At 37.2% G+C, this 22,118-nt stretch overlaps 4 protein-coding genes across 5 annotated transcripts; 1 reads left to right on the top strand and 3 right to left on the bottom strand.

Annotated features, from left to right (window-relative positions):
* Positions 3,615 to 6,201, bottom strand: LOC109715741 (CRIB domain-containing protein RIC10-like). The gene is made up of 5 exons (XM_020240883.1): positions 5,791 to 6,201; positions 5,626 to 5,686; positions 5,446 to 5,543; positions 4,967 to 5,057; positions 3,615 to 4,297 (listed from the first exon to the last, which is right to left on the bottom strand). The coding sequence occupies exons 2-5, from the start codon at positions 5,684 to 5,686 to the stop codon at positions 3,783 to 3,785; spliced, it is 765 nt and encodes a 254-aa protein (XP_020096472.1). The 5' UTR covers positions 5,791 to 6,201; the 3' UTR covers positions 3,615 to 3,782.
* On the bottom strand, positions 7,307 to 10,709 carry LOC109714963 (glycolipid transfer protein 1-like). 2 transcript variants are annotated; one of them, XM_020239727.1, is made up of 8 exons: positions 10,206 to 10,463; positions 9,994 to 10,093; positions 9,765 to 9,904; positions 9,229 to 9,284; positions 8,819 to 8,949; positions 8,356 to 8,491; positions 7,826 to 7,957; positions 7,307 to 7,580 (listed from the first exon to the last, which is right to left on the bottom strand). In XM_020239727.1, the coding sequence occupies exons 1-8, from the start codon at positions 10,354 to 10,356 to the stop codon at positions 7,545 to 7,547; spliced, it is 882 nt and encodes a 293-aa protein (XP_020095316.1). In that variant the 5' UTR covers positions 10,357 to 10,463; the 3' UTR covers positions 7,307 to 7,544. The 2 variants fall into 2 exon arrangements, with proteins under 2 accessions (XP_020095316.1, XP_020095318.1); XM_020239729.1 differs by lacking the exons at positions 9,994 to 10,093; positions 10,206 to 10,463 and adding an exon at positions 10,470 to 10,709 and having other exon boundaries at positions 7,312 to 7,580.
* Positions 11,564 to 13,712, top strand: LOC109714944 (60S ribosomal protein L14-2-like). Its single transcript, XM_020239699.1, has 5 exons — positions 11,564 to 11,723; positions 11,843 to 11,944; positions 13,062 to 13,191; positions 13,290 to 13,402; positions 13,485 to 13,712. The coding sequence occupies exons 1-5, from the start codon at positions 11,721 to 11,723 to the stop codon at positions 13,539 to 13,541; spliced, it is 405 nt and encodes a 134-aa protein (XP_020095288.1). The 5' UTR covers positions 11,564 to 11,720; the 3' UTR covers positions 13,542 to 13,712.
* Positions 14,459 to 21,792, bottom strand: LOC109715315 (titin homolog). Its single transcript, XM_020240258.1, has 13 exons — positions 21,460 to 21,792; positions 20,679 to 20,858; positions 20,347 to 20,467; positions 20,228 to 20,267; positions 20,044 to 20,096; positions 19,896 to 19,957; positions 19,624 to 19,776; positions 19,207 to 19,421; positions 17,334 to 18,916; positions 16,124 to 17,002; positions 15,482 to 15,875; positions 14,938 to 15,000; positions 14,459 to 14,833 (listed from the first exon to the last, which is right to left on the bottom strand). Exons 1-13 carry the CDS (start codon positions 21,516 to 21,518, stop codon positions 14,766 to 14,768), a joined length of 3,870 nt encoding a protein of 1,289 aa, XP_020095847.1. The 5' UTR covers positions 21,519 to 21,792; the 3' UTR covers positions 14,459 to 14,765.

Raw genomic sequence — 22,118 nt, forward strand, 5'->3', positions numbered from 1 at the left:
CTTCACATTGGCATTCTCTTTAAGTTTATTTGTTTCATTGAATGGTTGAATTGAAAATTTAAGACTAGTTGTGATAAGAGAAGCACATGCCTGAGCATTTTGTAGTGACTAGTAAATTTCAGGAACAGTATGCACTTAATTTATTACGACAAAAACTGGCGAAAAATAATTAACGCATTTCAGTAAATAAAAAAAATCTATATATTTAACTTGTGATAATAGCTAGATATTTGTAGGCTCTTGGATTTGTGGGACAGGCACTGCCTTTGGCCATTGGCCCCTTTTCTTCCTCTTTCTCAAGCCTTCTTTTTTAAAAAGAAAATTTTTCTGTTTTTGATCTATTGAGGCCTCACGGTTGTAGCTAAATTTATTTTACTTAATAAATGAAACAGATAGTCCGTTATTTTTTTCTTAAGAAAAAAAAAAAAAAGCTAGGTAGACTGATAGACAAAGAGGTATCATTGATTCTGCAACAAAACCACTTAGGAGTACTTGAAAGCTTTATTGAGCACTTGCCAGTATATACATAGTGAAACAAAAATGTCCAAGAGGTTGATCTACAGCAAAATTAACCTTTAGCATTAATTTGACCCTCCTAAACTCTGGTGATGTTGAGCTATTGTGAATCTTTATACATTTCCAGGTTCACTAGGGTATGTCGATATATATCTATCTCTCAGAGCCTAGAATATTTGTTACCCAAGAATTAAATAAATTAATTAAAAAAATGATCTACGTTTTCAATTAACATTCTCACTCATGTACATATATAAAATTCAAACAAAATTATACTATATTATCTCTCTTTTTTCCTTTTTTTTGGACCTTTCGAAGAACCAATCCCCCCTTCCACGCCTTAACCCAGTAGAGTTAAAAGAGTTAAATTAATTCACCGCAATCAGGTTAGCAGCAAATGCTGCAGTCACCTTGGCTACACGGCAAAGTAGAAATTAATCCTCCTATATACTTATGAGAAATTATACCCTAACATCAGATGCAGTTGTAAAATTAGAATTTAGCTCCACTACAACAAATCTTGCGCTTAATAACACTTTAAATAATAACTAGTGACGCTTTAAAGTATCGGCAAGAATAATCTTGACGCTTGTAAAAGCGTCGAAAAAAGAATCGTTAAGTAAACATATCGGGAAAAATATACTGACACTTTAATATAACATCAGAAAATTTTTATCAATATTTGATAAAAATATGTTTATTCGCAACGCTTAATTATAGTGTTAGCACATGTCAAATATTGAAGACGCTAGAATAGAACGTTATCTAAAAAGCGTCGTATAAAACATATTTTGTTATAGTATGAAATATATATATATATATTCTATTTCTATATGATATATAATATATATATATTATGTATTATATATAATATATATATATATATATATATATGTATATATAATATATATACAGAGAGAGAGAGAGAGAGGAGAGTAGGATTACTGTGCTATTAGAAATACAGCAGCTCTTGTGCTCTTAACTTTCTAATCATCTATCAATTTTGATGGGTAATTGGAGGAGAGAAAGCAGATAAATTGGAGAGAATTTTTTTAAAAAAAGATAAATTAAGATATCAATTTCTCTTCTCTCTCTCTTCCTAGCCACCCATCAAAATTGATAGGTGATTAGAAAGTTAGGAGTATAAGACCTGCTGTACTCCTAGTAGCACAGAAGCTCTATTATATATATATATATATATATAATAAATCATACATTCCTAAGAAGACCTCTTTTAATTTGTATAATTGATTCATATATAGAATTAATTTTAGGGTTAAACTTCAATTTTGCCTCCTGTGGTTAAGTATATTTTCACTTTGCAATATGTGATTCAAATAATTATACTTAACTATTTTATGAGTTTATTTTTGTTTTATTAAAAAAATACACTACCTAATAGAATAGCAAAGCGAATTTCTGTAAAACTACACGATGAGTTCTTTATAGTAAATTAAAAAAAAAAGGTTAATCGTATATAAAAATAAAATCAAAGCATAGTTATAGCGTAATCGGGCGACCGTGAGAAAATAAAAGGCTAAATTACAAAAAACTCCCTTATAATAACCCGCTTTTTCACTTTTCCTCCCTGACATTTAAAAATCTACACTTTGCCCCATTGTAAAATAAAAAATGTGCACTTCACCCCCTACCGTTAGGGTTCCGTCAGGGTTCCATTAAAAATATATTTTTATGCCGAAAATATCCCTCCGCCATCTCCCTGTTGCTTCGACTTCCTCCGGCTCGCCACCTCGCCGCTGCCTCGCCGCCTCGCCGCCTAGCTGCCTCGCCGTCCTCCACTGCCTCGCCCTCACCCACATCCCCTTCGCCATCCTCCGCCGCCTCGCCTTCGCCTTCTTTGCCCTTCTCCTACTGTCGCCAAAATCGAGGACGGCGAGGGTGCAGGAGGAGAAAGGGAGCAGGTGGAGAAGGAAATGGAGAGAAATCGCGGCCGATTGAGGTGGGAATCGCGGTCGAACGAAGGGGCGGCTGAGGAAAATGGGAAAGAAGACGACAATAGCGAGGGGCAAAATGGTCATTTTACACACCGTAATCTCCCTGTGAATATTTTTCATTTTACAGGGAGGCAAAGTGTAGGTTTTTAAATGTCAGGAGGGGAAGTGAAAACGCGGGTTATTACAGGGGGGTTTTCTGTAATTTAGCCTATAATAAAAACATACTAAATTATAAAGTAGTTAAATATAATTCTTCGAATGAAAATGCAATAATAAACCACAATTGAGGTTTACCCTTAATTTTACTGTGTTGGGTCGGTGCACCGTTGTAGAACGGATACGCCGGGTGCACGGAGTAAATTCTCGTATTTTGGCGGGAGCAGGAGGGTGACGTCACGACCGATCGTCATTGAGAAAATTGGGGGGTGGGGGTGGGGGTGGGGGTGCGAATATCAATCAACTTGGAGCCTATTTATTATTTTCGTGATTGACGTGACAGGCCCAAAATGGTGGGGCCCGCCGCCGGGTGCCATCCCACGTGGCTTCGCGTCCTAGGTGTCGGCGATCGCGCAGACCCTGCCCAATCCCATCCCGCCACGTGGACCGTCGCGAGTGGCTCCGTACGTGGTACGGACGATCGTGGCGTATGCTGACGCGTGGGCCGCGGTGAATCCTCTCCGTCCTCTTCTACGTTCCCCGAGGTCTTGTTGTTCCACAGTGTGAACTAACACAATATTTTTTTTTTTAAAAAAAAAAAGAAAAATAGCCTAATATTTAATGTGAGAATAATATTGTACGACCTAATTAATATATGCGAGGGTATTTAATTAATAAATAAATATAAATGACGGGTGGATAAGTACGATTGATATATAGTTTTAAAGTTAAAATTTATGTATTAAATTGTTCAGTTTGTAAAGTACTTTGTACTTCATTTGTAAGGAAATTAAGTATTTTTTTCAATTTTATTTAATTAATAGTCTTTTTTGTTATTAATTTGTTTTTAGAAAAATTGTATGCGTGTACGATTGATATATAATTTTTAGTTTTTGAACCTATACTAGTATCACAATCAAATTAACCAACACAAAGAGAAAAACAAATTGAAGCAACAAATCAAATAATAAATAGTGGCAAGAGGGGGAAAATAACATTTTTCTGATCAATTGTTTATCTTAAACAAGATCACCTCAACCTATGCTCATGTTATAGATATTCTCCAAACGGTAAGCTCTCACTAAATGATGCACACATATATAATGATGAAGCAATTAATTAAGTGGCAAACTCTATATGGGCTTATCAAGAATATTACAATCCTTCTTCCTCTTCATTCATGGGCTTCAGCACAGGGACAGGCCCATTGGGCGTTGCCTCGGGTAGCGCGTCGGACGGTACTGATGGCAATGATGATGACGGTGACGACGACGACGATAACGCTGAAGTGGTGTCCTTCAATCTCGACGGCCGTGTTGACCCTCCGCTCTCTCCAGAGCCCTTGATTCTCCTCCGATGCGACTGCTTAGGGATCGCCGGGAGCTCCTGGGCCCCCGGCGCTGCATCGGTCGGGGGCCCATTGGGCCCGCCTTCCTTTCTGCGATGCCGGCGGCCCTTTTTGGATGGATCGGACGGATCGCGGTTTGGGGGATCGACGGCCACGGTTCCGTCGGATTGGTGGCGCCGGGTGTGGCGGGGCTTGGTAGATTTTGGGGAGTTGCTAGGGGAATCTGCCGTCGGGTCGTCGGACGAGGAGACGCCGCCGCGCCGGGCCGGCCTTACTGATTCTTGCTGGGGAGATTCTTCCAATCCACCATGAAAATTTATCTCTATACCATCAAGTATACAAACCTCAGATTGGTGAAACACTTTCATTTTGGATTTGAATTTGAATTCATTTTGTTATGGCACAAATCAAAAGCATTAAACTAAATTACATAGAAGCAAACAAAGAGGCCTAATGTAGCATATCATGATTGGTGTAACTTAAATCTCTTTCTATCTCTCAATTAACATCTTACTTTAACAGTTTTAATGGACTATACCCCTATTTAATCTATTGTCCATATTCATATGTGCTCTTTAAAAGTTAGCTAGCTAGGGTTTTTTTTTAACCCAAAAATAACCCTCCAAAAAGTGTTTCAGTTAAAAATCAACTGCCCTATGAATTTGATAATTCTCCTACATTTAAGACCTTTTTGGCGCTGCTACAGAATATAGTATTTTTTGAATAATTTTATTGGAGCACTAAATTAAATTATCAGTATATATAATTTTTTTTTAAAAGCAAAGTTAGAAGTTTCAAACTAGAGCTTATTGTTCTTTACATTCAAAGTACTAATTGATTCTTCTACCATAATAGATGATTAAGCTTTTAAAAATAGAATCCATGCCAAACAGACACTTAATACAAAAACATTTTCACAAAAAAAGAGTATTGTCGCAAGATACAAAGAAAAATATCATGCAAAAACAGTTTTATAGATGTCAAATTATACCTTGTGAGGCCCATAAATTTCTAGGGGGACTTTCTCTTCCTTCCGCGGCATACGAAGCGGAACTCAGTGGCGCCGAATGGAACTCTTTCATCTACTCAAAAAATTGTCATTATACATTATCAGTAATTTCTCTCGCTCAAGAAAAAACAATTTTGAAAAATAGATCCTATGGTACAACATATTTTTATATCAATATGCCATATATGTTTAAATCATTTAGGGCTAAAGAAGATGTATTGAGTATAACCACTTTTGACCGCGATGAGTTTAAGCAACAATAAGTCAAATCATACTTTCGCTTTAAGTTTGAAATCCTACCAATTCAAAACCTTAGCTGGAGACCAAAATCCAACCTAAACCTAAATTTTGAGGTGTTCGACAAAAAGAGCTTGTAGAAACTGAAATGTTACACAAACGAACCCACAGAATACTAATATAACAAAGTATTGTAAGTAATCGTAACATGAAGTTCAAACTACCCAGCTAGGACCATTCACATTGGGCCCATCCCATCCGATGTGCGCCACGTGTTTCACATCCGTTGGAAATCCGATCTCCAGCTCGTGTTCTTTTCCATCTGCGACAATTTATTACATACATACATATATAATTAGAATAGTCAAATTTGAGCCGTCGAATTTTGATCGAACGAAGCATACCGAATATCTGGGAGATGAAACGCAGGGGCTTCATGATCCCTTTCTTCATCTTTGTACTCATCTGGGGCACAAAGATAACATCATAGTGTACTAGTTCTCCAAAAAAAAAAGATGGTGTAGGATATTTGGATTGTTAAATTAACAAATAAAAGAAACCAACTTTACCTTAATTATGATGTAATACTCCCCGTATAGATCTTCGACACCGTAGATCCTAACACAACTCAACCTCCAATACTTTGCTTTGAAGAGCAATAATAAGAGTACTATAAATTCCAACGAAATTAATTAAGAACACAGATAATCCTAAAACCTTAGAAATTTCTCTCTGTCTCCCGAGTAATATTCTGTTTAAATCATCCTAAACCGAGCAAGATGCAAAAGAAGAAGAAAAAGAGGAGGAGGAGGAATCGATCGGCGGTAGCGCCTCGAAACCCGACGCCATCTCCGATCGGTTCCCTCCCGAGGTGTCGATTCGTTCCGGAGGGGACCTCGCAATAGAACGCAGTCAATTGAGAGGCTCGCGGAATTTTTAGTACACGCGGAGAAGCTATTTTTATTATTTACTTTCTCATTAAAAAAGGTTTAGATTTTTTTTATTTTACTTTTTTTAATTTTGTTTTTGGCTCAATTTCCATTCCATGAAGAGCGGTGGCACCAGGTGTTGTAATGGGTCTAAGCGTAAAGGGCGGGAAAGGAGCGGTTAAAAATTTGGCGGGAGAGGGCGCGAGCGTTTGGGGGACTAAAAATAGCCGTTGGGAGTGTGGTTTGACCAAAATGGCCTTGTGGGTTGGGAGGGGAATGGGAGTTGCGGGGAGGGGTAAAATGGGAAATGAAAACGAATAGGAGTTCACTAATAAATAAACGCGTCGCAGAATATTCATCCGACGTGTTTGTCGTGCGTTTTCATTTGTGAAATACCTTACAATTAAAATTATATGAAAAATCTTGCATATCCTATTAGTAGGGATGTAAATGGATTCGAATTGACGGAGCTCCAACTTAGATAGATCTTTTTCCCAGATAGATCTTTTCTTTTTTTGAAATAGAAAGGTAGTATGATACCGTTTCGTTTATTTCTTTTAGAAATAAATTCAGCTGAAGACCGAATATCAACTACCAAACTTTTTGCCACTTACAGATAGGTCTTGAATAAGACAATAAGTGAGGGCTAAAAATAAGAAAAAATAACAATTCGAGTAAAATCTATTCTGATTTGCTAAGAAAGTAAAGTAAAAGGCGAAAGATTCTTTCCTTCCTTCTCTTAATCTGTACTGATCTTGCTTCCGCCCTGACCTGCAAAAGATACAGGGCGGGAGAGCTTCATTTTGTTGATTAACACCTTCTTCGCTTCGCTTTCAATTATTTTTTAAAGTTATTTTGTTCATTTGATTTGAAAATTGCATTACAATTTTATTGATTCCGTAAGCTAAAAATGGAACTAATGGAATAAGCGTTTCCATCAACTAAAAATCAGATAGAGCCGTCAAATCTAATGTAACTATCATTGAATTTGACAAAAATTTTAATTTGTCCAATGAGAGTAACTTGAATCAAAAACAAAAAATCGAAAGTGATTTTTATTAGTCTTGATTGCGCTATTAAATTGCATCAAATTGAAGTATTCTAGGCTCTTGAATATGAAAACCTCAACACAACAAAAAACAGAAATGGCCAGTTATGTGATAAAATAAAACTCATTCATTAACCAATAGAAAAGAAGATAACAAATGACCATCTTAATCAGGAAACTGCGTATGAAAGAGAGAAAGTCTCAACATCTGCATATATAGCTTATTCACTGTCTCTATGTTCACTCGATAAAAATTAAAAAAAATTTTAAAAAAAGAATAAAAATAGAACATAAATGGCGCCGATGAATGAGATCACAGGGAGATACACTGCAGAAGAATCTAGCATCAAGAAGCCTTCAGATCATCAAGGCCCACACTAGCCTGCGAGAATAGAAGTAATCTCAATTTTCACGCAAAGAGAAAGACGACAAGTTAGGGACCTGTAAACACATATCCCTGCAAAAATCATCTATGCACATATATATCTACACCTCAAAAGAGGTGCATTTGTTTAAGATTTTATAAAGGGTATATTTCAAAATTCAGATTTTCTTAAACAGATAGGTTATGCATGAATATGTGTCGGCGAGTTTAGTCACAACAACTACGGATACGGCATGGCATACCAGAAACTTGTGATTCTCTGCAAGTAGAGGTGGGAATACTGTGCAAAACTGCTGTATGTCTGCATTGATGTCACCTGAGCCAGTGATGATCTCCAGGAACTTCTTTCGGTCGGGTGCGAGTTTCATGGCGACCTATTAATCAATATTAAAAACGAAAACAGGGGAGAGATTGTTCAGGCCAATAAGAAGTAACAGCTAACTCCGTTATCATTGAAGTTCCTTACATCGAACTTGACAATTGTTTCTTCTTTTTGTTATCAAGTTTCTCATTCTTTAGTATATCTCAGTGATGTATCTCTGTTTCATTTAGAAGGTTGCAGTACTGGGTTATTTTTCATTGAACACAAACTCAAGTAAGAAAAGCAAAAGCAGGCTGGACCAAAACAGAATTTTCAAGCCTTGGTTAAGACATGAAAAAGGGTAAGAATATATTATATTATTGCCATACGTATTCTAAAGTCAGTTTAGATCAACAATGCTTTTCCTATAATATAACCTAAAATTTCTTCAAAAAATTTGAGAAATGCTACCTTGAAGCTGGAACTGGCAAGCCAACCATGCCATTTCTTTAGGGTTTTGCTGTACGAATCAGTGCAAGCTTCTGCTGTGGTCCAATCCGGATGCTCAAGCAAGTTGCGGAAGAGCTCAACCAAGAAGTCCATGGCTCTGTTAACAGTCCCCACACAAGTTAGTATGTTCTAAAGGATTGTATACTATGTGCCAATCTGGCTTGGCTTTTGAATCTGCTTATCTACTCCGAAAAGCAGCAGTTAGATGTTTGGATGACAAAAAAAAGATGGACCATTTACTGTGGCAAAAAGCTAAAATGAGCTTTTGTACCTGAGAAGCAGAAACTCTAATTAGAAGCTTCGGCTTCCACTAAAGTGATCAGTTGTTGAAGAGGATATATTACTTTTTTCGAACAGATTTTGCAAAAGCTCCCACCAAGCCAAATAGGCAAACTATTCCATTACGAAGTATAGTATAAAACACCTTGTTAACCACAGAAGCCCATTAGTACAGCTGGACGAGCTTTTTGCTGTTTTAGATTCAACTTCCACTTGCACCAAGGTGTACAAGTGCTCAAATTTTGTAGGATCGGAAGAGTACTTTGTTTCCAGCCTCTAAAAAAAAAAAATAGCAATTAGTAAATTATACATGTTAGAATAAATTTAAATAGACACAAAACCAAATAAAGAACTAAACCAAAGCATAAATTCCAAATTTTCAATCTTAAATATTGTTTGTAACTTCTTTTTGACAAATGCTGCATAGAGAACAAACAAAACACAGCAATAACAACTGAAAATTTAAAATGATAGTGTCCAGATATTGAGAAGCCATATCCTAGTAAAGCGAAAATACTTTCAATTTATTATTGACAAAGAAATAGAACTTCTTACCGTAATATTGCCTCCAATATCGTTCTTAACAAGGGTCATGGCACTTCCAAACTTATCTGGCAATACACCAGAAAAGATTCATCAATGATCAGGAGTAATAAGAAGTTGGTTTTGTTTTCAATTTCAGATTAACATAAAAGACTATGTGCAAAATATTTTACAAAATTTGAGAGTGAGAAGACAACAAAAAATATAATCCTACAATACTTCATCAGATCATTATTCGCATAGGGTTCTAAACTTTTCACAATTACTTTCAAACTTTCAACTCAAACTCAAAAATCTTATCTCTCATTCTTTATTCCTAAAAAGGAATATGATCAATGGAAAAGTGTGAATATGAAGATTAGAATTGTAGGGCCAAATACACAATTTAGCTTCCAACCACAACAAAAGCTCCAAGAAATTTGTAAACCAAATGCCTAGTTTCTGAAAACTTCAATATAGAAGCTGATCCACAAGCCAGGTCAAACAGACACCGAACCTACAGATAGCACGGACGGAACAAAAAGTAAAACAAGATTAACGCCTCTTACCTAGTACGGGCAGGATAAGCTGGCACACTTCAAGAAAAGGCTTTGTAAGCATTACTCCATTTTCGGACTTGACATGCTTCATTCCCTCCAATGAGGGAGTGAACACTGTCCCCTCCATCTTCGCACTCGGTTTCTTCCACCTATTGAGCCAACAATAGAAAAGGACCCAATTTCACTCAATCCCAAATAACAGAGATTTAAATCAAATCAATCAACAAACAAACTCCACCTCGCCGGATCAGCAGCCATTGCCAAACATAGGCCATTGGATCCGGCAATCTCACCAAATGCCGACCCGAGGATTGATCCATTTGTCGCGTGATAGTGAACTATTTTACACAGGGATCAGTATGAATACTAAATGAAACCTAATTAAGTAAACACAAATTAAAATAGTTCAATTCAAATAACAAATTTAAGGGGGAAAAAAAACTCAAATACCACACCATTCTCGATCTGGGTTCTTCTTCCCAGGAACCAAAAAGAAGACTAATTTAGCCCTAATCCACCAATTAAATGGGAAATGTAGCAATCTTAAACCGACCAACCTAACAGATCTTAGATAAATCAAACATGTCCCGTTAATTCTCATTATTTAATACCAAAACGGCACTCCGATCACATCAAATCAACAAAAGATACGAGAAATTTCTAAAAAATTACCAAAAATTCTCAGAAAAAATCCGACTTTTGGTGGCTACTAACCGATCCGGAGAAAAAATCGCCGAGGATTCGCAACCTACGTGTCCCGCGGACTCGCTCTGCTCCTAGGAGATCCGATCGGGAGGAAGGAAACGGATGGATCTATTTATAGTGAGAGAGTTGCGCAATGATTTGGAGCCCCTAATCGCCCTCTCACTCGCTTCGTTAGGGTTCTTAATTCGGGAATTTTTGGGGAATCGGATTCGTTACGAGCGAAGCATGAACTGCGAGGGTCGGGGGAAACAGGGGAGAACGTGTCGACCACGTTCGGACGGTGACTGTTTGGACCGGCCTCCCGGTTCGGTCGAACCGGAAATGGCGTTGAACCGGATCGGATGGATCGACACGTGTACTTTACGATGCGAATTTAAAAAAACTTTGAATTTTGGACAAATTGCACTACCATTCCTGGTTAATCCTCGAAATTTTCAGCTCAATACCTAAAGGTTGTGTTAATTGCACAATGGGTCCCTAGTCTCTACACCCTTTTTAACTTTGCTCCATTTTTTTTTCACTTTTAAATTTTCTGATCTTTATATTTTGCTACAATTAGGTTCCAGTCCGCCAACTATTTGCCAATTTTTGGTATTGATTTTTTAAAGGTTTTAAAATAATATGATTGCATTATATGGTATAAATACTAAATACTTTTAAAAAAATAGTACACGTTATATATAAAGTCGAATATAGTTATAAATTTGAATGATTGTATTAAAAATAGTTGAATTAAGTTTGAGTTGAGAAGCGCACATATAATATAAAAAAAATGTAAAAAACAAAGCATAAAAAAAAATATAGAGGTTAAAGACTAATGGTGTAATTAATTTCTAAAAGTTAAAATATCAAATTACAATATAAAAAAATGGAAACCAAAATAAAAAAATTGGATACAAGTAAATCGAATTGAAGAGAATTAAAAAAAAAAAAAAAAAAAGAGAGAAAAGAATGAGGGAGGCCATTTCAAAATAATTCTATAATTGAGGGGTTTTCTTATATAATATAACACAATTTTTTGGGGCCTTTTTGGGAAGCAGAAAAAAGAAAAAGAGTAAATTTGGTGCGGCAATTTCGTAGCCGTAGATCAGACAATCACGCGAGCACGATAATTAAAGCCCCGTGCTTCGTCCCCAACGATAAAACCCTAGTAAACAGCGGCACCTTCAAACCCTAGTCCTCCACTCGCTCCTCCTCCTCCTCCTCCTCCTCCTCCTACTCCTACTCGTCCCCTTCGAGATCACCCCGTGAAGCCGAAACATGGTGAGATATCGAAACCTCTTCGTTACCACACTGTTCTCGATCGCCATTTCTTTTCCTTTTTCCCTCCCATCACTGGTTGTGGGCTTCTTTTTTTTTCATATTTTTGTGGATTTTGTAAGGTGTTTAAACGTTACGTCGAGATCGGGCGCGTGGCACTCGTCAATTACGGGAAAGAATATGGGAAACTCGTCGTCATCGTCGATGTTATCGACCAGAATCGAGTAAGCTTCAGCTTTTTTGAAAACAAAATTATAATTTTTTACGATTCCTATATGTTTTAGTTTAGAAATTTGAAAGTTTTGGATGCAAGAAGCATGTTTTGATCCATCAGGAGATTTTTTTGTAATAGTATAGCAATATTTGTTTTCGCAGTGTAGTTTCATTTTTGCATGATTTCAATTTAGTTTTCAAGGTAGATTTTGTTTACAGATACTTGTTATAGTAAATAAAGGTAGATTTTGTGGTAGTAATGCAAAATTCATGCAAGGATCTGTTAATTGCGAACTATTATTACAAATTATTTCTATTATGCATAAGGTCCAATATTTATATTTTATTTTTGTTGGATAATGAATTTATAGGGTGTTCGCTAAGTAGGTATTATAGTTGTTTATGGTATCGTTGGAAGAGGACCATGTTTATTATGCATGTAGAAATATCGGCAAAGTGTAGGACAAGGCATGAGATGATAAAAAGAAAACTATGTTGACGTTTAGAATGAGATGTATCGAGAACGTACGAGGGGAAATTTCACCAATTGGATCCATGGTTTAACTGCTGTTATCAATTGTTTGGTTCAATTCGTACATCTAATTGGATAGGAATGTCAATGAAATTGTCATCCGACTGTTTTGTAAGAGACTTTTGGGCTTTTGATATGGTAACTAGATGTGTATTTTTGTCGAATTTAACCAGCAAATTCTATGATAAGGGTAAGAGTACAATGGAAGGTGAATGTTAGATGACTATGGTGAGAACTTATGGACCAGCACACTTTTTGATGTTTAAAATGTTAATATCTTTGCTTTATTGAACTATAAAAGCATTTCAAGTTGCTTGTTTATTTTAAAAATGATTTATGATTAGGGATTTATTGCATCATCGAGTGTTGTAAAGTTATGCTCCTTTTCTGCTTTCTTTCATGCAATAACTGCATTAAAATTTTAAGTTTATTGTGATCGAGGGTTTTGTGTTTTTTTTTTTTTTTGGTTTTAAGATTCAAGATGCTTTTTGAAGGATCAAGTTGGATTAGTGGCTTTTTAATTCAAGATGTTCTACTGATTTTGTGTTGTGATGCTAAGTTGCTGTTCTGATTATTTATTCTTCTTTATGATTTAGGCTCTAGTTGATGCCCCTGACATGGTGCGAGGTCAAATGAACTTCAAGAGGCTTTCGCTAACCGATATTAAGATCGACATTCCACGGATCCCAAAGAAGAAGTCCTTGATTGCTGCCATGGAAGCTGCTGGTAGGATCTTGATTTTGTAGTTTAATGAAAATATCAGTGTCTCCATGTGCCATTTATGCATAATGAAACTAATCCATTTTTTATTTTTCCTACCATAGATGTGAAGAATAAGTGGGAGAGCAGCAGCTGGGGTAGGAAGCTGATTGTCCAGAAGAGGAGAGCTTCTCTAAATGATTTTGATAGGTTCAAGGTCATGTTGGCGAAGATCAAGGTCAGTCATTGTAGTGCTCGGCACAGTTTCCTCTCTCTCTCTCTCTCTCTCTCTCATGTTATTTTTCTTTCTACATGTGCAGAGGGGAGGTGTTACGAGGCAAGAGTTGGCAAAACTCAAAAAGCAGAACACAGCTTGAAATTCCTTGTACTAGATTGGCGTATTTTGCGAGAAAATCCGTTACCAGTTCCATCTGTTGCCTTTTTAATTCTCTCAGTAGGAAACAGAGTGAAACTTAGGGGGACAAGGGCCCTCATTTTTTGAGACATTTTTCTTAATTTGAATGAACTTCAGCAGAGATTGAATTACACTCCTTGTTTGCCGCTCTTTTTGCTCTCTCTCTCCCTCTCTCTCTCTCTCTCTCTCACACACACACACTTGTATGCTTGCTCTATAATTAGTTGTTTCTTAGATTAAATTTGGTGATTTTTATTAGAGCTTCAGTGGCGGCAAGCAAACTATGACAGCTTTGAAAGAAGCGTTATGCAAACCTTGCTATGTTCCTTGAGGTGAATTTCGTACTTAGCAGAAGTGTTGTTTAAGTAGAGATGTTATACTTATTAAAATTTTTAGGAGTCCTTGAAGAAAACTGTTTTGGGGCTGATGTGCCCATTTGGAGAATACTGAGTTTGAGCTTTGGCTTCTGAGGTTTGGAATTCTTGCTACAGCACCAGTGCTGTATGTATCTCTGGGTTGTTGCTGTTAAAAGCAGGAGCTTCAGCAAAAAGCTGGGCTTAGAAGAATTTTTATCTTTGCTTTTCACCACAACAAAAGCTCTGACCATTTTTGAGCACAGGATGGTTGGGTGCTGCTTCTTGGCACAGATTAAACAGGACCAAGCAAAGTTTATAAGGAAATTAGGCTCTATTAAACAAGTTATATTACATGTTAATTGAACACATCCTCCAAAGAAAAGCCAAAAGGGAAAGAAATGCATATATCATATTTGCCTTGTATTCAGTAAAACAGAATACAAATATTGATTCAATCAATGCCATCTTGTTTTTTTTTTTCCTTTTTTTCTTTTTGGTCCTTTACTACTGTTGTATATTCATATAATAAAACTTAACTTTCCATTTCATACGCAATAGAAAATGTGAGAATCAAACCACATCCACTGCTGTAAGAAATATTCTTAACCGTCAAAAAAAAGCCAGAGTTAAGTTTGTACCCAAACAGAGCATGATCATTGCACAACAAATTCACATACAAACAACCAAGTATATTTGGGAAAACACAAACTTTACACAACCGCATACGACGTATTAAAATCTAACCGATCGATCCACGTGCAGTTTATCCATCAGCATTACTGAAGAAAAAGCTTCTCCCTCACAATTTCCTTTTTTGTTCTTCTGAGTCATTAGGAAGCTGTCTTCTGCTCATTGTTCTTGCCGCGGAAAGGCGACAGAAGGGAGAAGGGGCGAGAAACTGCAAAACGAAGAATATGAAAGTTCAAATGAAAAAGGAAGTCTTGGTAAAATATGAATATCAAGAAAATGAGCATAGATATTTCTTTCATATTGGTAACTAACCTTTAGCTGGAGTGATTCCGGAATTGGTATCATCTTGAGAAATGAGATTCTTCAGCATGTGAGCTGAAATATAACAAACATTGTCAGATAATAAACAATCATGGTGTAACATTATTTAAGTGCGACGTTTAACATAGTAGGATTCAATGATATGGAGCGAAAATTCTGGCCTTATAATGCTACTAGATCGAAAAAGATGATTTATCACGATCTATTAATCTTCAAAAGAGAAAATGTAACTAATACGTGGAATTTAGTTCTTAAACAGTAGCAACTAGACAGAGAATAACATTTCAGGAAATACTAAAAGTTTTGTCGAACTAAATAACATTTCAGGAAATGGTATTGGGAAAAGAAAGAAAGAAAGAAAGAAAGAATAGACGCAGAATATAGATATCACATAAAGAATTTGCCAGCTTAAGATTCTGAAATATCTTCTTTCATGTCGAATATATACAGCTTAAATAAGTAGAACCAAAAATTTAAATGCACAATAATGAGTTCAAAAGGCATTATAAACTCTTTGTAAGGAAACATATCATACCATCATTGGAAGAAACAGCACCCACTGCGGCATCATCCACAGACCATGCATCAGGGTCTGGGTTGCCTTCACTTGAAGCCGAAGCATGGCTCTTCCTACCAAATTTCCAAAGCTTTCTTATTCCCTTTGATTCTTTGGTCCGAGGCTTCTCATGTGTTTCTTGGGCTTGGTCTATGGAACTTATATAGGAGGAATTCGGTACTCGTGCTGTAATAGTCTCAGCATGTGTTGCTGTTTCAGATGCATATGCTGGTAGTGGTTCAGTGTATGTCGAATTCTTGGCAGCAGAATCTTCTATGGATGACAATCTGGCGAATGGGGCTTGATAAGGTCCCCCTAAGGTTGCAAGGCTCAAAGACTTTTGTGACTCGTCCTTTGCATAATCAATGACCACCTGACCATAACAAGCATTATTTTTCACATTCAGCTAATCGAAAAATGCTGAAGTAAAAACCTTAGGCCACATAACAATAGGCCGCCCAAACCTTTTCCTTCTTTGAATGACACCGCCTCATCTGTTTTGATCATTTTGATTCCTTCTACTGACACGTTTAATAGAATTATATAATTGCTTATTGACAAAAGTAGGATTAAAAATGAATTACGGACCTTATTTTAACTATAGAGACATATAAATCATACCTCATAGGAAGTAATCCGGCTATCGTGGCCATGATTGATGGAACTCTCAACCCCACCAACGACAACAGGAGAAGGCGGAGCTCTAATAGCTGCATACTCTGAGCCGATCCAAGCCTTTTCTTTGCTATCATCTCTATACAGTCTATCTTTTACATCTATTGTTTCAGATGCCTTCAAATAAGGAGAAGAAACCACCTCATTTTCGAGCATTACGACGGTCTTCTCAATAACCGGGTTCTCCTCGCTATTGCTCCTTCTAGGTCCCTTTTCGTTTACTCTCTTAGCCGCTCTATTTTCTGAAACCGCAGATGTTTTCATTCCTGGCTTTCTCTGCGATGACTCTTTAGTATATGGCTTATTCTGAACAGTACCCAGAAGAGTTTTTGGTGATCTAATCCTTGACTCAGGTAGTGTTGTTGATTTATTATTTAGTTGCGCTATTGCAGATACCTTGTTTGCCTGAGACTTGGAGGAAACTGGCTTAGAAACAGATGCACGGCTTCTGCTGTTCAGTTTGGGATCGGAAAGTCTTTTAGTTATACCATTTGTCTCTTTTTTCATCTCTCTCAGTGACGGTGCCGAATGACTTAACATATTAGAATTAGTATTCAATCTGCTAGTCTTGGCAGCATTTTGGGATCCACCAGATCCAATTGAAGTTCTCCGGATGGGAACCTTCGCCAACGGTGAAGAAGAACCGGGTTCTGAGTCTGTGAACTTTGAGCTTTTGTAAGAACTAGGAGAAACCTTCGTGGCCGATCTGGGCTTAGTAAGTTGCGGAGTTGATGGTGAATGAGTTGTATTTGGATTAGTTCTCGCGGCAATTCTCTTTTGCCTCTCCCTTTTCAAAGCCTCCAATCGCCTCTTCTCTTCCTCTTCCTGGAGTTGGAAAGAAACTTCTTAGTATTTTTTCTAATTTAAGAGATGAGTATTAAGGAACTCAGAGAGATTAAATTAATCCAGGAAAGCGAAATTTCTTACAAAATTGCCCATATTGTAAAATGCGAAGTCATCACATTCATAGCACAAAGTTGGTTTTGAAGAACATATTGAAAAGGCCAATTTGTAAGTACATGTATATAAAATGCAAGCAATTAAGTTTTCAAAGGACATATATTAAAATTCGGATTTTGCATAGATATACATAAGCAAAACACTAAGAAAGTTAGAGAAAGCAAAAGAAAAAAAAAAAGGATTAGTTTGGAAATGCCTTCTCTTTCTTCAATTTTTGAAGATCAGCTTTGAATGCCCGAAGCTTCTCCGCCCGTTTTTGTGCTTCAGAAGATGGATTTATTCTCGAAGAGGCTGCTCTCCTCACTACAACTTCTTTCTTCCTTCTCTCCAATCCATCCAGCGAAGTCATTAACTTCTTACCTTCTTTGTCTAGTTTTTTCAAATCTTTGACATTCTTTGATGCATCCTCTAAATTTTCTTCTACTTTTGTTGAATTTTCAACAGCAATAATCTGACTCTCATAATCTTTTGCAGGATCATAATTAATCGAGAGCCTTTCCAATCCTCGTTCAGGCATCAGACTCAAATCGTCTGGTTCATAATTAAGTTGATTTCTAAGCTTATTATAAGAGTCCTCAATCCTCTTGCGATCTGAAGGGAACTCTGATTCTATATCGAGAGCAGTCCTTCTTTCTGGCCTAACCTGGTCCGAAGACCCCAACCTAACAGGAAGCATGAAAGATTCATCCCTCACACTCTTGGGGTTCTTCTCTGAATTGCTGGGATGCTCGAAATCAAGAGGGTACAAAGAATTTTGACTACCCGTTTGCCTTTTATCCCCGTAAGGCAAAAATTCATCATTTTTAGCCCTTCTGTAGCCTCCCCTACCACCTTCTATTTCCTTTAATCGGCCATCTATTAAACTTCTTCCTTCGCTCGAGGCTAAGAACTCATCACTAGTGGAGGATTGCTTCATCCGACAACCCTTTCCACTTAGGGAATCAAATCCTAGAGCTGAATTTTCCCGAGCATTTCTGGAATCTCGATCCGAAGGGAGGAAAGGATCAGAGTCCCTTCTGCGTTCTTTCTTCTTTGTCGTAGGCTCTTTCTCACCAGCAAAGATGTCTATATCATTAGCCCTCGTCTTCTCTTCGGCTCTCAGCAAGAAACTCTGAAAAGCCTGCCAATTTCCCGAATCTTGATCTTGTACATAACCTATTTCATCTTTGGTATATGAATCTAAAGACTCCTCATAATTTTTCCGATGATCTTTTCTCTTTGAAGATCTTGAAGATTTGCTATTTGTTTTAACTCTCGGACTAGATTGCATATCTGCGCTATCCTCTTCGGTTTCATCCTCCGTAGCCGATCCCGAATCACTCCCCGACGCTCCATGCTTCTTCTTTGATTCTATGTAATTTAAGTTCTTAATAACAACCACACCGGGCTGTTTCTTCCTCGAGTGGCTAGTTCTTTTATGCGAATCTTTGCCCTCTAAAGAACTTTCTTTCTCAAATTCTGACGTGCTCTGACCCATAGCATCATGCGAATCAATATTGCTTTCTATACCATCTAAAGATTGCCTTTTTAAGCTCATTTTGGAAGGGGTGTTGAGCCTAGTATCATCCGTTGGAGGATAGGGAGGGTAGAAATAAGGGCTAGGCCCCGGATAATTTTGATAGTAAGGAATGCCTTGCATGACACTATAAGGAGGAAATAGCGGTGTGCCCGGCGGAGGAGGATGCATTGGCCATGGAGGATACGCAGGTTGATGAAATTGGCCTTGAAAATAGTTTTGGGTTCCCATTTGATTATGAGAATCTAAAGGAGCATTTTGATCTAGACAGGAAACAAAGAAGCACAATTTAGTAATTTACAATGATGCCTCTTCGATTAGAAGTTTGTATATAGAAAATAGTTTCTTTGGGATCTAGAAAGAGTTACCATGAGAAAACATGACCAAAAAAGACTAGTTAAAGTATTAAATTGAAGAAGTCCTATATGAATTGATTAATCAAAAATCCTTTTTCTTTTCCAATCGGAGATTTTGAACAAGATCAGGGGCGTTATGATTAATTGCAAAGATTCTAGGTAGGACCCCACAAAAACTTCAAAGTGAAAATGCATACCGGATTCTCCACCGTTCTCTGTGCTCCGATCACCACTATTGACAGGCAACACTTCCGCATTCTGCTTGTTGCTTTCTCCCGAGAATACAATTCCTGCGGAACTAAAAGAAGGAAATTCGCAACGCGAGGACATAACTTCGGCAGCCTCAACTTCAAGCCACTGTCCCGTTTCATGCTTTCTCTTCCACAACTCCATGAATTTTAAGCATGCCTCCCTGTTTCCATCAATATATATATATATATCCACATTTATGTATGTATTTGTCAACTTTGAAAGAGCTTTGCGCCCTCCACTACTTGATCTCTTTTACTTCTCGAGTAGAGAAGCAGTTTCGAAAGTGAGACCAAATAGGAACTTAAACATTAGTGAAGAGATGGAATTTGCAATCAATGGAATATCAAAAAGACTGGCCTTACATTAAACGTGACGCGCCAAAACATTCGGCAAATGAGACCAAGTGCGCCAAGTTATCCATGTCAAAACCAGCTGCTACAGCGCGTGCAAAAGCCATGCCCTGCTCCTTCTGCAGCACAGTTTTACGGGTCTCGAGCACTCTCAGTAGCTGAACTCTGCAAGAAAAAATATATATAAAACACATAATCCATCCAAGGGTATAATTGGGCCCAAGTCAGATTAATTTTATGAATTAGACTGCAGAAAAAAGATGTTTTTTTTAAGATGTTTATACTTCGAATTCTCCTCTTGCTTCGTGGTTCCATTCAACCCCGCTGGATGAGGCTGCGAACCGGGCTGCCATTTATAAAGAAACTTCACAATTAGATTAACATAAAAATAACCATTTTCCCTACCATTAGAAACTGTCTCATTACTAATACCTTATAAAGAACTATTGCCTTATCTGCATCAGCATCAGCAGTCAACCTGTTATCTGGGCATAAGCACGCGAGATCAGTATAAAAAAAAATAAAATAAGTAAAAACAAAACAAAAAACAAAATTAACCATCACGAGGTCAACTTCTGAAAGATTGAGAATTAATCGAGTTAGTTCAGTGTGGTACCCTCAACGCATTCCGTCGATTTAGTTTGATGATCTTCCACCTACCAAAAACCATATAGCAACGGATGTCACACTTTTGTTATGTACATAATGTCGAAGATCACCATGTCAATTACTTACCGTGCTGAAACCAAGGTTATCATTGCTCTGAACGGCAATTGCCTCCTCAATCTGCAAAATTTCCGACTCTGTTGTGGTCACCCGCTCCAAAACTTCTGGGGTGCTCACGAAACGAACAAACCTATTGAAACATCACACAAAATATCAGAATTAAGAAATAGATTCGCCAAATGCCATGGCTTCTACAAGTAGAGCAAATGCAACAATACTATCGCAAAAGCAAAGGGTAAATTCCAAATTTACTCCGTGAATTTCGATCGTCAAAATTTCAGTAAATTTGTTGTTTATAAGAATTAAGTTTCCCACAGGTCATTGTCAGAAATTTCACCAACCTCTCCACCGTGCCCTTCGTAAACCATACCGCATCGGTTTCCGGGTCCGGCTTGAGTGCGATAGAGTATCCTCCCTTCGCAATCTGATCCTGCGCCGTCTTCAAATGGGCAAGAAATGGTTTCAGCAACCCGGAAGCCAATTTCTCCGTCCTACCATTAGATGTTATAACCAAATCGCACCTGATAAACAGAAGAATGGACTTTCTTAAATTAAAAACAATCCGCAATTCGTTGCAAATTCAATCAGATAAGCCCCGAAAACTACTAAATCGCGAAAAATCATAGACTCGGCATTTTTTCAAGCTCCAATGGGACATGATGGAATTTCCAAAACCTAAGTAATGAAAGGTTATGTAGCGAAATCAAAATTTTCAAAATTCAGATGCTCATTTCAAAATGCATTATATAGAACATTGGCTTCATAATCTCTAGCTATAACACTACAAGGAAACAAAAATTATAGCTTGTTAATCCAAAGATCAAATGAAATAATCACACAAGTTCTCAAATTCATCAAACATCACTAGACTTAAGCTACAATACCAGCGAACAAATTTGCTTTAACCAATCCAAAGATCACAATGCACAACACCATTTATTTCCTGCATCGTATTGCAAAAACATTACACTCACAGAAACACCATAAAAAATGCTCCAAAATTTCACCTTTTCCATCTCAAAAGTTCTAGACCACAATCTAACTACTACCCATCGATTGAAAACCGTAAAATTAGCCCAAAATGGAAGTGATCTATGGAGGGTTTTGAGGGAAAAGCGAAACCTGGTTCTAGTGGGAGTAAGCTGAAACACTGCCGAATCTAGCCGAACCTCTGGCTTCATTGCAGAAGCAGAAGCACTTTTTGCTCAAATCAAGCAAAGATTAGGGCTTTGATCCCCCTCTCTCTCCCTCTCTCTCTCCTCTCCCTCCCTCCCTCCCTCTAAAGGAGCTCTAATGGTGGAATAAAATGGAGAGTCGTATGAAGAGAGAGAGAGAGAGAGAAAGGAAAAAAGGAGGAAACTTTAATGGTTAAAAATCCCAACTTTTTATGGGAGACAGAGAGGGACAGCAAAGGGAGAGGGGGAAACGGAGAGAGAGGGGAAATGTACTTTGAAGGGTTTTAGTGGAGATCATCATAAATAAATAAATAAATAAATAAATATATATATATATATATATATGATTAATTGACTAACAATATTAACTTAGCAGGTGTTAATATGAAAAATATATATTTTTTCTATAGATTTTTATTTTTCAGATAAAAAAACTCAGAATAAAAAATAAAAAAAAACAAATTTTCAGCCAGTTTTTGGAAGAGAGAGGGAGAACAAGTGGGACAAATATGTAGTAATTAATATTTTAAAATTAAAATTTATAAATTAATTACTTTGACATCAAAAATTCCTAAAATTCAATAATACTGAAAAACTGTTTATAAA

The sequence above is a fragment of the Ananas comosus genome, linkage group 9, assembly GCF_001540865.1.
Source record: "Ananas comosus cultivar F153 linkage group 9, ASM154086v1, whole genome shotgun sequence".
Classification (NCBI taxonomy): Eukaryota; Viridiplantae; Streptophyta; class Magnoliopsida; order Poales; family Bromeliaceae; genus Ananas; species Ananas comosus.